Here is a 16,251-nt window from a genome sequence, read left to right as displayed (position 1 = left end):
TAGTTTTCCCTCCAAATCCCGTGCTGTCATTCTCAAGAGCACGGTCAAGATCTGTTGTAACAACCTTCCACCTGGAGCCTCTCAGGAGGGGTGTGGAGGTGGCGGTGCGGACAGGGAGGCAGGAACCTCTGCAGCTTCAGCCTCAGGAAATTTGGTGAGCATCTGAAAAAATCCAACCAGGAAAAAGGCTGTTTACTTCAGTTCCCCCCAATTTTTGTCCTCCTCTGTTCCTCTCGGACTAGGTTTTCACACTCAGGTACTTCTGAAAATCAGCTCGTAGAAGAGGTAACGCCTTCTCCCCTCTAACCCGGTCCCTGCACCCCACGTTGACCCCCCTTCCCCGCACCTCCCAGTCGCATCCCCTCGGGGACGAGCAGAGAGCAAGGCTGGAGGGCTCTGGACCACTTCGCGGCTGCGCGCCCCCAGAATGCCCCGCCTGGGTGGGGGAAGGGCCGTGGGAGTCGGGATGAGTCTGGGGCCCCCAGAACAGGCGGGAACTGAGTGAGACCACTGAGGTGATGTGGGCAGGGAGGCCGGGACAGGAGAGGGGAGACCGGAGGACCAGTCCAGACTGCTTTCGCAGGGTCAGAACCCGCAAGACCCAGGTGGGTACGAAGGCGCGCATCACGGATCCCAGCCCTGAACTTTGGGAATTCAGGCCTTATAACATATTCACCAAAAAAGCGGGTCTATCGCACAGCTCGGTACGCTTGCCTCTCACTGTTGTGGCCTCTCCCGTTGCGGAGCGCAGGCTCCAGACGCGTAGGCTCAGCGGCCATGGCTCACTGGTTTATCCGCTCTCCGGCATGTGGGATCTTCCCGCACCGCGGCACGAACCTGTGTCCGCTGTATCGGCAGGTGGACGCTCAACCACTGCGCCACCGGGGAATCCCGTAGTTTTTTAATAACAGGATCTTTATTAAATGGTCGGGGCTCGAAGTCCAGGTGGTTAGGGATGCGGGGGCAGGGAGTGGGAAGGGGAGTTTGTCTGCTTTCCGGTTGAGGACAAGAAATATAACTTCTCTCCGCCGACGCCTAAACTCAGCCGGCAAATCTGAGACTCATCTCAGGGTCGTCACAGTTCCAAAGCCAAGTCGGCCATGGTGATTTTCAAACGTTTTCTCGATGGTTGATTTTTCTAGACTCTAATGGATTTATTCTCTGTCTACTTCCTCTTTCTCATGAGAGACCGCACCAGAGGCGAAACTCGGGGCTGCTGGGTCCAGGTTGAACGGACAGAGGGGCGACCATCCGAAACCGAATTTTGCTCTTTCTCGGTAGCTGGGAAGACTCATTACAAGGCAGAGAATCAGGGAGGATGGAGCACCTGATATTTGGTGCGTGGGACCTAGGAATGGTCTGAGCATTCAATTTTAACTCTAATTTTGCCTGCTTGAAGGACGTGAAGTTCCCGACGAGTGTCTGTTGAAAGGGAGTAGAGAAGGTAATATACACAAAGTTCACACTGAATTTACTTTCCTTATATGTCTTTTGAGCATTAGAAATAGCTGTAAAGTAATTTGCTTTTTTTTTTTTTTTCATGTACATAGAGGTAAATTGCCTAAGCGATCCAAAGCGTTGGGGGAGGGCGCTAGTCTCTTGGGGTACGGAGATTCAAATCTCACCCCTGCCAATCATTTTTCTACAGACCTTTCCATAAAGGGGAGAGAGCCCTTCCAGTCGCTTTTTTGGGAGTTGATAATTTGGCAGAGACGTGTTCAGGGAAGAACTTTGTCTTTACCATAATAGATTAAGGATAATTAAGGTTCAGTTAAAAAAGAAAAAGCTTTCCCCATATTTCCCCTCATTTTTCAGATCTTTGGTCAAGACTTGTAGTCCAAAAGGATAGACTTTTCTTTTTGTAAAAAGATTTTATGTTGTATATGCAACATTTTGACAAGTCCCAAACCTGAAAAATTATCAAACAGACCCTCCTTACCCCTCACCACCGTGCCCCCGCTCCCTGCTCCCCACCCTCCCACCTCATCTCCACCTCCCAGAGAGGGAGCCTTACAGCCTTACAGACACACATGCTCATTTTTGTGTTTCCTTGCAAGGACAAGTGCATGCATACAGCATTAACCCACTTTTTACTCCATGAGAGTGTATCAAACACACTCTTGTGCACCTTAATCACTTCTAATATCTTGGAGTGATTCCACAGAGAAACATAAAGAACAGGATTTTTGCTAAAGACAGGCCAAGGTAGAGGACTAATAGGGAAGAGGACTCAGAGAAGCCTGACTAAAGTTTGGTCAAAAAGGAAGTCTGTCAGATAATACACCTTGAATTTGGACCCAGGTGGAAACCACAAAGGTCAGAGACTGAGGAAACAAAACCAAGGGGCTGAATTGTCCACGCAGCCCTGGGGTCCTAGGAACACCCAATGGCTGAGTGGGGGAGGCACTGTAGCCGTGGCCATGCAGAGGACATGGTAGACACGTGGAGTACTAGAGAGATTTTCCTCATTCATCCTTTGTCAAAATTTCAATACCTTCTGCCGCTTCTCCATTCCTAGAGCAGTGGTCTTCAAATTTTAGCCTGTACTAGTATCACCTGGAAGGTTTTAAAAACACAGATTGCTGTTCCCACCCACACCCTGGCATCCCCACCCTCCCCAACCCTCATTTATGATTCAGTAAGTCTGAAAGTGATCTAAAAACTGCATTTCTAACAAGTTCTCAAGGGATGCTGTTGGCTGCTGGTCAGGGGACCATGCTTTGAGAATCAATTCCCTAGAGATAGAAGGCAAGAAAGAGAAAATGTTGACTGAGTGAGAGCCTTTATTGGGGATTCCTCCGAATAATGAGTTGTTCATGGAGGGTAGTAGATGGTCTCCACGGCCTGATTCAGATGTGCTTGAAGGATTGTCCATCCATCCCTACCTGCTCTGAGTGTTGGCTCCTAATGGCCCATAGCTGCCCCTTTTTCAGAGTATTACCTTCAGCTGCCATATTCTTCCGAGAATTTCCTTCAGCCAAAGGGAGCTGTCTCACATCAGTTATGCCCCTGGGGCTCGAGGGTGAGCCCATAGCTAAGGATTGACAGACATGAGTTACAAAAGGCCATCTCTCTTCCTTCAAGATGGAAATAATTATACTGCAATTTACCTGAAGCTAAATTCCATCAGAAATTGCATCCTTACTTCTCTCCTTACCCTGCCCTATTCTGCTTCACTGATTCCCTCTTCCGAGACCACTCTCTCAGTAAATTATGTGTACCTGACTGCTAGTCACAGCTTCTGTTTTCTGAGACCCGAAGCCAAGTCAAAGAGTATTCACGAGACCACAGAGCAAGATTCAATGTGCTGGCTATGGGAGGGACTTTGGCTACTCTTTATCAGATTTGGGGAATCCAGCTTCCAGAACTAACACGGGCACTCTCAAAGTCCAACAACCACCAGTGTCCATGCAGTCTCCAGGGAAGATACTACATCTATGCAATAACTGTCATGGGGGAGACAGTATTGGGGCCTTACTTCCAGGGATGGGCTGCTTAACAAACTGGGAGTAGGATGATTAGAGAAGGTCTGAGTCCTGGTTCTCTGAACTTTAGAACATCCCTGTCCTGTCCAGGGACTCTCCTCAAAGGTTTTGTGATTAGCGGAGCCTTAGTGATTTTAGATGCCTACTAGTGGTTTGTTGGGATAGTAGATTTACGCAACAACACTAGTCTTAGATTCAATTAGCTCAAGTCTATCTAATTTAAATGATAAATTGTGGCAACCTCTAGTTCGAGGAAAAAAATGGCAGCAATAGTAGTGCCAGTAATGATGATGATGATGATCACCATGATAGTCACTGTAAAGTTCTTTTAAAAAAGTAAGCTGTGGAGCTTCCCTGGTGGTGCAGTGGTTAAGAATCCGCCTGCCAATTCAGGACACACGGGTTCGATCCCTGGTCCGGGAAGATCCCACATGCTGCGGAGCAACTAAGCCTGGACGCCACAGCTACTGAGCCTGTGCTCTAGAGCCCGCAAGCCATAACTATTGAGCCCGTGAGCTACAACTACTGAAGCCCGCGAGCCTAGAGTCTATGCTCTGCGACGAGAAGCCCCCGCACCGCAACGAAGAATACTGGCCACAATTAGAGAAAGCCCGCACACAGCAACGAAGACCAAATGCAGCCAAAAATTAAAAGAAAAAAAATCTGCCATCAATTAAATTAAATTATTTATTTGGTCGTGCCACGCTGCTTGTAGGATCTTAGTTCTCCAACCAGGGATTGAGACCGGGAATTGAACCCGGGGCCACAACAGTGAAAGCGCGGAATCTTAATCACTCGACCTCCAGGGAACTCCCACTAGTGTTCCTGAGACCCTCCTGGGCAGTCCGCCCGTCCCAGAATGTTCTGCCTGTGACTTTCCTTGGGGACTAAAGTCTGTTACATGAATGGTGAGGAAGGGAGAAGTGGAAAGCTGTATCCCTTGATCTTCTCTTTAGAAAGATTTTATCATCATCATCTGCAACATTCTGATTAGGACTGCTGCTTCCACACCTGCCCCTCACCTGCACTCACATCCCAGTGCAAGGAAATTTGTTTTTCATTTCTCTGTTCTTGGCTCTCCCCAGAACAACCTTTCTTTTCTCTTCAGAGCAGCCACTGGAGGGCACCAGGAGTATGACACCTGGATTTTCCAGAGCAGTGGTGGGACTGAGATCTCTCCAGACACTCAGGCATAATGCACTCAGGTTGAAGCCACAGTCCTCCACCTTCATCACTTTAGGTCTTTACTATGCAACAGATGATATTGTTCCCCTGGAGAATTCACTTTTGTCCAGCAACTACAGTTTCCTGGTTTGGGCTGAACCAGTATCTTGAGAGCATTCTATACATTGTGTCATCCCTTTCTCCTCCACCCACTTCCTGCACCTTGAGTATTCTGATCTGAAAATAGTAACAGATTTGGAACCCTTCTGAGGACTGTTAAGGTTCCTGGAGGTTCTCAAGAACTGCAGAGATTTCAAAGAAACTAAAAAATGAAACACGCATTTCTCAACACCACTGTAGCTGGTTCTGTAATCCCCTCACTGCCCTAACTGCCATAGTGCCTAGTAAAAGACTTATGACGTCCCAAATCCTGTGGGTTATGGCCAAGGACAGCCAGTCTTCTTTTTTTTTTTTAATCCATTTTTTTCTTACTAGATTTTGAGTTCAAGAAGACAAAACATCCAAATATTTTGAAAATACTTTCCATTTCTCATGTGTGTCTATCACCTATGAATTTTTAGAGTCTTAAGAATCACTTTCCTGGTCATTTCTGGCTTAGTCTCTCAATTTTCATGTTGCTGTATAAAGATTGTCAGGGACCACATTTCTGTTTAGGTACAAAACAGGATTATAATGTTTGACGTTACTCACTGATATTTAAATTCTGTGTACATTTTTTAGTGCAAAAAAATCTTTAAGTGTAAGTACCTATGTTCATAGTAATTTGTGAAAAGGAAAAGAAAAACACCTATTTTACTCTTCATGCAATCTTCTCTTTCCTGTTTCTGATATTCTGATATCTGTCTTCATATAAAAGACTGAACTTTAATTATAAAACAGCATGGGCTAGATAAGGCTTCCAGCATGTTCTTTACTCCTGTGATTAGGAGTGGGTTTTGTTATGCTTTTCTTCTAATTTAATGTGATTTTAGATTTTAAAATCTAAACAGAAATTAATTTTGTAAACAGAAATATATGCATATTTGTGGAGAGAGAGAGGAGAGAGAGAAATTTTTTTAAGAAGCAAGGATTCCTCTAACGTAGGGGTTCCCCAGGAGACCTGAATGGGGCAGGGCTACAGAGGGCTGACTCCAAGAGGTCTGTGTTCATGTCACAGCAACTCTATGAGCAGCCAGTCCCACCCAGTGTTCTTGAATGGGCCAAAAAAAGGACTAGAGCACTTTTGAGAAAACCAAAATACTAAAGAGCTAGGTGAGGTAGTCAAGGAAACAGAAACAAAGTGAGAGAGGAAGTGGTATGACTCCACACAAAATATGGGACTGGGAAAACACCAACTGGAAGCCAGATGCTGCAGAATTTTTTAAAATTTGAGATAGTGATAATGATGAGTTTAAAGGGTGAGGAAAAATCCCATCATTCATAAAGAAGGAACATCCCTGCCCAGGTGTCATGACCTGAATGCACTAAGGGACAGGCACCAAGGAAGGTTTCTGGTAGGGTCCGACCCACAGGGGCTTTGGGATCCACCATCATGGAGATGCCCCTCCTTTCATGTGAGTTGAGGTTTCTGCTCTCACTCTGGCTTCAGAGATCCTACAAGAGAACTACAGGGTGTCAGGGAACTAAAGGAAAACTAACTAGGTAGAGGAAGAGTTTAATGTTGCATGCCTGTCTTGGAGGAGGGAAGAGACTATTAAGGAGATCTTGAGATCTCCTTAAGATCTTGAGATCTTGCTGCCAGTTTCTCTTTTCTTTAAACCTTCAAGATGTGGAAGGAGGGTGACAGGACTGCTGGGGATTACTTTTTTAGGGACATGGGTAGTCTGAACCATCTACCTATAATATGATTTTCCTTTGGAATGGAGTGGAATAAACTTGATACTTTGGGATCAGACAGTTGGGAGATAGGTTTTCTTTCCTTTAATCTACACACACACACACACACACACACACACACACACACACACACACACACACACACACACAGAGGTATTTGGGCCCTACAGGATGTTTTGGTCATGTAGAAGCTGGGTAGGATGGAATCTGGAGCAAAGATTGATCCTTAAACATGTTCTTCGGGTAGGAGACAACTTATGATGTCTGGCCCTTCCTATTTGCTTTTGAACTGCTTCATGTACTCCAGGATGTCTGACTTGACTGTGCTGATGGAAGTCTGGTGGAACCAGCACATGACAAGGACTCCATCAGGCCCCACCAGGAACTTCTAAAAGTTCCAGCAGATGTCATGGACCTTCATGGGCTCCCAGAAGAGTTAGTTGGCTTGATGAGCCAAAAAAATCAGAGGTTGGAGGGCAGGAGTTCTGGAGCAGAGATATGGAAACAGCAAGACAGTTTTTTTCCTGCTTCTGTGTGGTCCAGTCTTATCCCTACCCCTAGAAATTCTACTCACCATTATATATCTCAGTATATTAACTACCTGACATGCTCCTAACGAACCACAGACATTTCAATACATCACTACCAGTACAATCAGACAACCAAGAGCTAGAGAGTATGATAGCAAATAGAAAAATTTCCTCCTTTCCCTGTCTCTCCCTCACTTCCATGATTATATCATGGTGCTTCAATGAAAGAATATCTTCTGTTTTCTTTGGTAAGTCATAACATTTCTTTAGCTGAAAAAAAGGGGTCCTTCCATTCTGGGCTTATGTGGTTCTAACACTCTGTGACTCTAAAGTTAATTACCACATGACACTCTACATATCTATTTCTATGTTTGTCTCTCTGATTAGATATGAATTCCTTCAGGGAAGAGATTATGCCCTATTAATATTTGTTAACTCATTGTGTAGCACAGTTCTTGCACACAACCTGGGATTTTATAAATGATTATTGAATGAATGAATCATTACCATTCTGTAGGGAAGGTCAGTCTATGTTAGAGCAATCATATGTTATATGTTTCCTCTACTTGAAGCTAAAGCCTCACAACAGATATTGCCATGATCTGTGAACTCAGCACTTCTTTCCAAGGAGTCCAAACTCAATCCTAGACTTGAGCCCCACACTTTCAGGGCATCTCTACCTACCTGACCAATCCTTGCCAGGTTTATGTTTGCTTACCTTCAGGAAGCTAAAGACCTTCTGTTCTTTTTCTCCATTCACATCCCCTTTCTCAAAGAGCTGAAAATTGGGAACAAAGCCACCACCTGGACCTACATACCTGCAATGAACCAGAGTGTTCCTGAGAGGATCCAAATTAAGAAGAGGAAGGATAATAATGGCCACCACAATTTAACCACAAAAGGAAATTAGAGGTAAAGAAAGAGAGGCCGTAGACAGGGAAGGTGAGGAAAGAGGTCTTTGGGAATCAGGACTTCATACACAGGCTTTAGGGAACCAATGGAGAATTCCAAGAAAATTGGAAGGCAAAATATTACTCAGCCATAAAAAAGAATGAAATAATGCCATTTGCAGCAATGGATAGACCTAGAGATTGTCATACTGAGTGAAGTAAGTCAGACAGAGAAGGACAAATATCATATGATATCACTTATCTGTGGAATCTAGAAAAAAATTATACAAATGAACTTATTTACCAAACAGAAATAGAGTCACAGATATAGAAAGCAATCTCATGGTAACTGGGGGGGATAAATAGGGGGATTGGGATTGACATATACACACTACTATATATAAAATTGATAAGTAATAAGGAGCTACTGTATAGCACAGGGAACTCTACTCAGTACTCTGTAATGACCTATATAGGAAAAGAATCTAAAAAGAGTGGATATATGTATATGTGATTCACTTTGCTGTACAGCAGCAACTAACACAACATTTTAAATCAACTATACTCGAATAAAAATTTAAAAAAAGAAAATTGGAAGTTTAGGATTCTTGATTCATTTCTATTTCCTGTATCTTCTCCTTTTTCCTGTGCTTCTTTTCCATTAGATTTCTCGTAGTCTTACCATTATAACGTACTGAAAGGTAGAGAGAATTATTGAGCACTGCCAGTAGGGCAAGACTGAATTCAAAGCATCATAATGATGTTCTTGAACCTATTAATCTGTCAGTCACCCCAGAAGTCTCCAGAATAAGAAGCCTCTAGGTAGAATGTGGAAGGAAAATCCTGACAGGGTCTTGCAGGGTCCCAAGCAGGCACTTACTTGAGCCCCAAAAGGATCTCTGAGTTTTTGCTGGTTCTTGTTTTCCAAATTGGTTGCAGGGAAAGCCCAACACAACTACACCAAAAGGCTTCAGCTCCTCCTGTAGTGCATTCAGTTCTGTAAGTAGAGAGTGAATTGCATGGATAGCCCGGCCAGCAGCCCTACCTTGAGCAGTAAAAGACCACTGATTTATCCATTTATCACATGAGTAAGCTGAGGACTATGAAGGGGAAGGTTCAAGATTACAGAGATTGAGGAAACAGAGCAAAAAGCTAGAACACAGGTTTCCAGAAGCGCATCCCAATAGCTGCCATTTTTCTTGTGCAATAGCTCCATAAGTGGCTCCACTTCATCATCCAATAGGAGCCCTCCTTTAAAAGCACAGATTGGTTAGTACTCTGTGTGTGTGTGTTGGGGGGCGGGGCGGTTCTGCTTGATTCTGAAGATAAGTCAGATTTGAATGCCATTGCCTTCCTTAGTTGATGGATTGATTGATTGATCAAAAATGTTTTAAGGAAAGGCAAACAAAATGGACATGCTACCCCCTTCTTCCCACTATGCCGCATGATGACACAACCTGAAACTCCAGTCACCTTCCCAGGAGCACTCTTTGGTGCTCTAACCTGGGAATTGTTGAGGGAATCAGTGAGATGCTAAGCCTAGCTCCAGAGCATTCTCTACATTTTTGTCAGTTCCAGTGACATAACTGATGCCATTTCCCTGGAACACTCACTGGGATTCTAGGCTACAAACTCCAAACTGCTCTTTACCACTGCCAGGAAGCTTTCCAACTCTCTGTCTGGACTTGTACCATTATTTCCAACTTTAGCCATTTTCAGTTCAGATTTACTGATTCCATGACCAGTACCAGCCAGTCCTATTCAGACTCAGCTGTATCTGCTGGCATCTCCCCCAAGGACCTCTTCTTAAAAGGAAGTGCCTTCTTCTTTTTATATATTTATTCAGTTACTATCCCTCTTATCTTTAGCCATAAAGAATATTTCCTTCCTGTTGCGGAAGTACCTGGCAAACTTTGGTTCTAGTCCTTTGGCAAGTTCCTTAAACTCTCAATGTCCTCATCTGGAGTAAAATTTGAATGAGATGCTCTTTATAATTCTCATGAGCTAGTTTAATAAATTATAGCACAGCAATACAATGGAAAACTTTATCCTTTTATTTTTCTTTTTTTGGTCTTGTTTGTTTTTTGGCTGCATCATGTGGAATGTGGAATCTTAATTCCCCATCCAGGGATGGAACCTGTGCCCCCTGCAATGGAAGCACAAAGCCCTAACCACTGGACCACCAGGTAATTCCCTGGAAAACTATCTTAAAATGAATGAGGAAACTCATCATGTGGTGATACGGAATAATGTCAAAGATATTTTATTATGTTAAAAAGCCCTGTGAGGAATCATTTGTGTGTGTGTGTGTGTGTGTGTGTGTGTGTGTGTGAGAGAGAGAGAGAGAGAGAGAGAGAGAGAGAGAGAGAGGAGAGAGAGAGAGAAACTGATTTGCTTGCATATGCATTAAAGATTTATGCAGGGACTTCCCTGGTGGTGACGTGGTTAAGACTCAGAGCTCCCAATGTAGGGGGGCTCAGGTTCGATCCCTGGTCAGGGAACTAGATCCCATATGCATGCCGCAACTAAGAGTTCACATGCTGCAACTAAGGAGCCCACATGTCTCAACTAAGGAGGCTGCCTGCTGCAACTAAGGCCTGGCACAACCAAATAAATATATTTTTTAAAAGATTTATGGAAATGTACACCACAAACTGATGACACTGGTTGCCCAAAGGGAAGGGACTGTGGAAGATTTCACTGTAAAGCCCTTTTGTACCTTTTAAATTTTGAATCTTGTGACTGTATTACCTATTCAATAAGTTTAAATTAAAACTGAATTAAATTAAAACAGATATAAAAGCAGATTTACATTCCACGGAACTTCTGTTTACACCTCACAAGTTTTTAAGCTTACCATATTTTTCAAGCTTAACTTTTTTTTGAAGAGAGGAAAATCCCCACTTGCTAAATGATACTAAACTGTTGTTTAGGCTCTTATAATTAGATCCTGAGATTTTTATAAAAATTTAAAAAGTAGTCTTTAGCTTTTCAGGTTTTCCCTAGAGTTGATTATACATAAAAATAATAAATATAATGTGACTCCCAAATTCTTTTAAATGTCTTGATCTTTTCAAAACCTGTAATGTGAGAGTATCTTTTTATGCACAATTTCAACATTAATTTGAAAAGGTCTTTAGCTTCTTTTGGTAAATGTGAATCATTTGGTTTTTGTTGTGCTTTGGTGGAGGGGGTATTTTAATATAATTTTTGCCTGAAGCAAGCAGTCCCCACTGTCTTAGTCCATTCAGGCTGCTAAAACAAAATATCAGACTGGGTGGCTTGTAAATAAATAAATGAGAAATTTATTTCTCACAGTTCTGGAACTTGGAAGTCCAAGATCATGGTGCCAGTATGGTAGGGTTCTGAACAAGACCCTCCTCCAGGTTGCCAACTGCCAACTTCTTCCTGTGTCCTCATATGGTTGAAGGAACTGGGGAGCCCTGTAGGGTATCTTTTGTAAGAGCATTAAGCCCATTCGTGATGGTTTTACCCTCATGACCTAAGCACCTCCCCAAAGCCCCACTTCCTATTGCCATCACATTGGGCATTAGTTTCAATATATGAATTGTGGGGGGACACAAATATTCAAACAGTAGCACCCGCTGAATGTTAATTTTCAAATATCAAAATTTGGTGAACCGGGACTTCCCTGGTAGTCCAGTGGGTAAGACGCTGTGCTTCCATTGCAGGGGGCCCTGCGTTCGATCCCTGGTCAGGAAAATAGATCCCACAAGCATGCCACAACTAAGGAGCCCACCTGCCGCAACTAAGGGTCTGAATGCTGCAACGATGATCCCACGTGCTGCAACTAAGACCTGGAGCAGCCAAAATAAATAAATAAATTTAAAAAAAATTTGGTGAACCATATATCTTAGAAGTGAGATTGCAATATGCCTAAATTTAAGTGGTGTTTAAAAAGGAGAAAATTGTTGGATTTCTTATTATTGGAGCGCCATTAAGACAAATTGATAGGACTTTATATTTTTGATCAGTTGACTAGATACTGATGTCAATATGTGAAAAATTTCTTAAAATTCGTTCATGTATTATTTTGATCCATTTTTTGGTGGCACTGGTATAATTAATCTTCCGAATTTATCTTGAACGTTTTTAAAAAGCTGAAAATAAAGTTCTTGGCATGTCAAAATGCATCTATTTCTAGTATAATCCATCTAAAACTTTAACCTTTTCTGGATCAGCAGGAATTCCAAACTCTTTCCCATAAGTGCACAAAGAAAATGGAAAATCCACCTCAGCCACCAAAGGTTGAGCCAAGTTTGGAGAGATGAAGCATTTTCCCAAATAGCTCTCACTCCAGTTAAATACTATGTAGATAGTAAACTACATTTCCTCTTCTCTGCCATTTGGAGGTGCCTGCAGAACCCAACTGTGTTTTCCAAAAGATCAAAGATCAATCCTCTTTCCTGTTACCAGAAGTCACCAGTGAGAAAGACAAAATCAGCCCCTGAAAGCTAGATTCCGGCCTGGGAGTCACAGCTAGGGTTTGGTGTTCTCCTGTTGAACATAAACAGTTTCACAGAAGATCAATATCATACAAGTGACCATGATGAATCAAGGCAAAAACAGGGACCACTCCATAATCATGGTTTTTTTGTTTTGTTTTGTTTTTGGCTGCGTTGGGTTTTTGATGCTACGCACAGGCTTTCTCTAGTTGTGGCGAGCGGAGGCTACTCTTCGTTGTGGTGTGCAGGCTTCTCATTGTGGTGGCTTCTCTTGTTGCAGAGCATGGGCTCTAGGCACGCGGACTCCATAGTCGTGGCTCACGGGCTCTAGAGCTCAGGCTCAGTAGTTGTGGCACATGTGCTTAGTTGCTCCACAGCATGTGGGATTTTCCCGGACCAGGGCTCGAACCCTTGTCCCCTGCATTAGCAGGCAGATTCTTAGCCACTGCGCCACCAGGGTAGCCCCTTAATCATGTTTTAACCACACAAAACATGAACATTATCCAGATCACAAAAATAACCAAGCATCATCCTATTCTTACCAATCTAAGTGATTGCTATTTCTTTACCCTTGCTTTATTCCTCCTACTCTGTAGATATGATTTATTAAGATACCCAGTCACTTACCTGTGCCCATTTCCTGACAGCATCCAATCCAGAGCAAAAAAAAATTCCTTGAACCCTTCCCCAAATCACCTAACACAAGCCGAGATCCTCAAGTCCGTTCCAACATCTTCTTACTGAGAGCCCCATGGTTGTCTACAGTATATGTTTTCCTTCAGAACATCGAGCAACAAACTCAACTACAGATATGTTCCTGGTGGTCTTTGACTAAATCTTTGGGAGAACCTTCGTTCTCAAATCTGGAGGTAATTCTCCTGGCATTCTAAGGAGCAGAGAGCAGTGGCAGGATTTAGGGGAATAGAGTCACACGATCACCTATCCCCTCGCATCCCCCTGCTTCCTCCTAATAACAAAGTAGCAAAACCTTCTGGAATTAGAATATGGTCATCTGACAATGACAAAGCTAGTTCCAAGAGAGGTGAAACATGAGTTCTTACCAGGATACTGAGCTGCCAAGCCTCAATAGGTGGCCACATTGACAAAGAGGACATGCTTGCCCGCATACTGCTTGAACTGGATATACTCCTCGTCATTGAGGGTGAGGGCTCCATACTCATAGATGGTGCCTGTCACCCCCTTATAGCAATCCATCTGGAATGTGACAAAAATAACCATAATGATGCAATGATAAGACAAACGATAATCCCCAATATCTGTGGACTTTTTTTAAACTCTAAGAACTGAAGAGAATTTTCCAAGTGATATTTTTAGTTATGGCTAATGCCACAGGTAGAACTTATATCTTCTAACTTACAATCTTTTTTTTTTTAACGGTGGGACAAGCACTTTATAACCCTCTTCCCATTCCTGGAATATTAACACAATTTACCTCCATTCTCCGATCTACAATTTACCTGCACTTTCTTCCACATCCTAACACCACATTCCAGTCATCCCATCCCTTCTCAAATATTCTTAACAGATTTTGGCAGAGTTTCTCATAACAGAAATATGTTTTACATAAACTTCTCATCTATATATGCTTACATTGTAATTTCCTTCCCCCAGAGCCCAGCGAATAACTTGTTCCTCCTCTGGATCCCACTGAAGGCACTTTCCAGAGTTTTGTTTGTGGGGGCTCACTGGTATCTGCAGAATTCATCCTCGACACCCCTTTCTTCTTATCTCTATGTGAAACAGGAAGCAAAGGGAAGAGACTTCCTACCACAAGCATGCCAAGGGAAAGTGCTGACAGGACCTGGAGCAAAAAGCTAAAATGCTGTTATCTGAGGAGAGGGACTCCTGGAGATGTGGAGAAAAGGCATAGAATTTTAGAGTAATTTAAGTGAGTTTCAATTACTCTAAAATTCTATGTACATAAATGTCTGCCCCATGCAGTGAAGGAGTTGCTTGTGGGTGAGCTCCTGTGGGGAGAGTGGGGCAGAAAACTCTTTTATCATTTTCTACGCTTGTTAGTTCTGTCACTAGGATACCAGGCATAGCTTCCCCTTCACTATCCTTGGAGAGAAGGAGGCTGACGCAGGGAGGGCAGGCACGTTCCCTGTGTTCCATACATCCATACACATCTGTGCACAGACATTAATCCAAATATTTGAGAGTATTAGCCTAAGAAAGCCACCATGAAAGGGCTGTCATCTATGTGCCTGCATTCTCTTTTGCATTCATGCTACCTCAGCTCTCTGCTGAAGAGTTTCTAGCATTTGCCTTTCTTTCTAGTACAATTTTTTTTAAAAAGGGGAAATCATCCTGTGAGCTGTCATTTGTGTGCCTCCATTTTCCTTGTCTTCACGCTGCCTTAGCTCTGGGCTCAACAGCTTCCAGCTGTCTGTCTCACACATGTATATCACCCTGTGATCCAAGCTTTGTTTCCAGGATGCCACATCACCTCCCCTGAAATAAAAATTGGCCAGCAAGTCTCTGGGCCTTTTGTGTTTTATTATTCCCTGAAAAAAACAAAAACAAACAAACAAACAAAAACCCTCTCCCAACCCTAAAACTCCTTAGGGCACATTTCAGCACCAGCTTCTTTTCCACCTGTCCCGAGGTTTCACCCTCCCCAAGAGCAACCAGTTCAGCTTCCCTCTAATCCAGTTGCTACTTCATGTCCTCTTTCCCGGACCTGCAATGGTGCCTGAGGTTCCGAACCAGAGTGGAGGGGACGGGCTCTGGGGTATAAAGCGGCCACCAGGGGAAGTGGCAAAGCGGAACGCAGCAAGAGCAGCCTGCGTCCTTCGCCCACTTTCGGCCCAGTGACCCACCAGGCTCAGGGGAGACGCTCCACGTAAAGAGAGTTTAGGAGAGCCTCTGCCTCACAGGACAGCAGTGGCAGTGGCAGATGTCAGTTTGGAAGGGCTGGGAAGACGGATCTCGTCCTTCGTAGAGGGGGGAGAAGGGAGAACTCCTTTCATCCTTGGCGGCCAATTTATTTATCACGTGCTGAAATCCGCCTGGGTTCCCTGCGGGACACTCACCTTCATCTGTTGCTGCTTCGGGGTCAGCTGAGCGAAGCCGACCAGGAACAGTGAGAAAAGACAGTAGGCCCAGAACTGCGGGATCATGGCTCGAACTAGTTCTAGGCCAGCATCAGGTCCCCAGGGATCTCGGCTCCTTTTGAGCCCCTGGCAGGGACCAGTTTGAAAATGCGCCCTCCAATCGCAGAGCAGCATTAGCACACGGGCAAACCCCACCTACCCCGCCACCCCGATCTCCCTTCCCTTTCTTCTTCTTTCCTCTCTCCAACCTCCCCCTCCCCCTCCCCCTCACTCCTCCGCCCACTCCCGCAAGACCTGAAGGCTCAGAGCACCCAGTGCCTCCGGGTCAGGCCACCCGCTGGTGTTCTGGCGCCCGTGCTCTGGCAGGTGAAAGCGGAGGCTTCCCTCTTTGGAACTTGAAGTACTGTCTCTACCTTCTCCAGGCAGTTCCTAGGTGCCGGCTCTTCATCCAGGAAGTAAAGCCACCACCACTGAATCAGAATCTGCTTTTTAAAATTAAGATCCTCATGTAATTTACACGCAAGCTAAAGTTTGAGAAGCATCGTCCCAGATGACTATTAATCCTTTGTACTGTCCCCTCAGACTTTCATCACTTAGTCAACAGCACACTGTATTTTCTAATTATGAAGTCCAGATGTGGGGACCTACATGTCTCAGACCCTTTGCCCTGAGATCTGTCCTGGAGAAGGGCTTGTTAATGCAGGAGTAACACAGATGATGGATACACATTCACAGGGGGAAGTTATCCAGGAGAAGGATCTAAAATGTGCATTAGGGAACTG

At 44.1% G+C, this 16,251-nt stretch overlaps 1 protein-coding gene across 1 annotated transcript; it reads right to left on the bottom strand.

Annotated features, from left to right (window-relative positions):
• Positions 1–6,780: 6,780 nt before the first annotated feature.
• GPX6 (glutathione peroxidase 6) lies at positions 6,781–15,535 on the bottom strand. The gene is given in 7 exon segments (XM_059075499.1): positions 6,781–6,945; positions 6,947–6,991; positions 7,755–7,854; positions 8,807–8,837; positions 8,840–8,923; positions 13,454–13,607; positions 15,449–15,535. Coding segments are annotated over 7 exon segments (666 nt in total).
• Between the last annotated feature and the right edge of the window lie 716 nt (positions 15,536–16,251).

The sequence above is a fragment of the Kogia breviceps genome, chromosome 10, assembly GCF_026419965.1.
Source record: "Kogia breviceps isolate mKogBre1 chromosome 10, mKogBre1 haplotype 1, whole genome shotgun sequence".
In the NCBI taxonomy this organism is placed as follows: Eukaryota; Metazoa; Chordata; class Mammalia; order Artiodactyla; family Physeteridae; genus Kogia; species Kogia breviceps.
The sequence above is the reverse complement of the archived record's forward strand: the minus strand, read 5'-3'. Positions and strand labels throughout refer to the sequence as shown.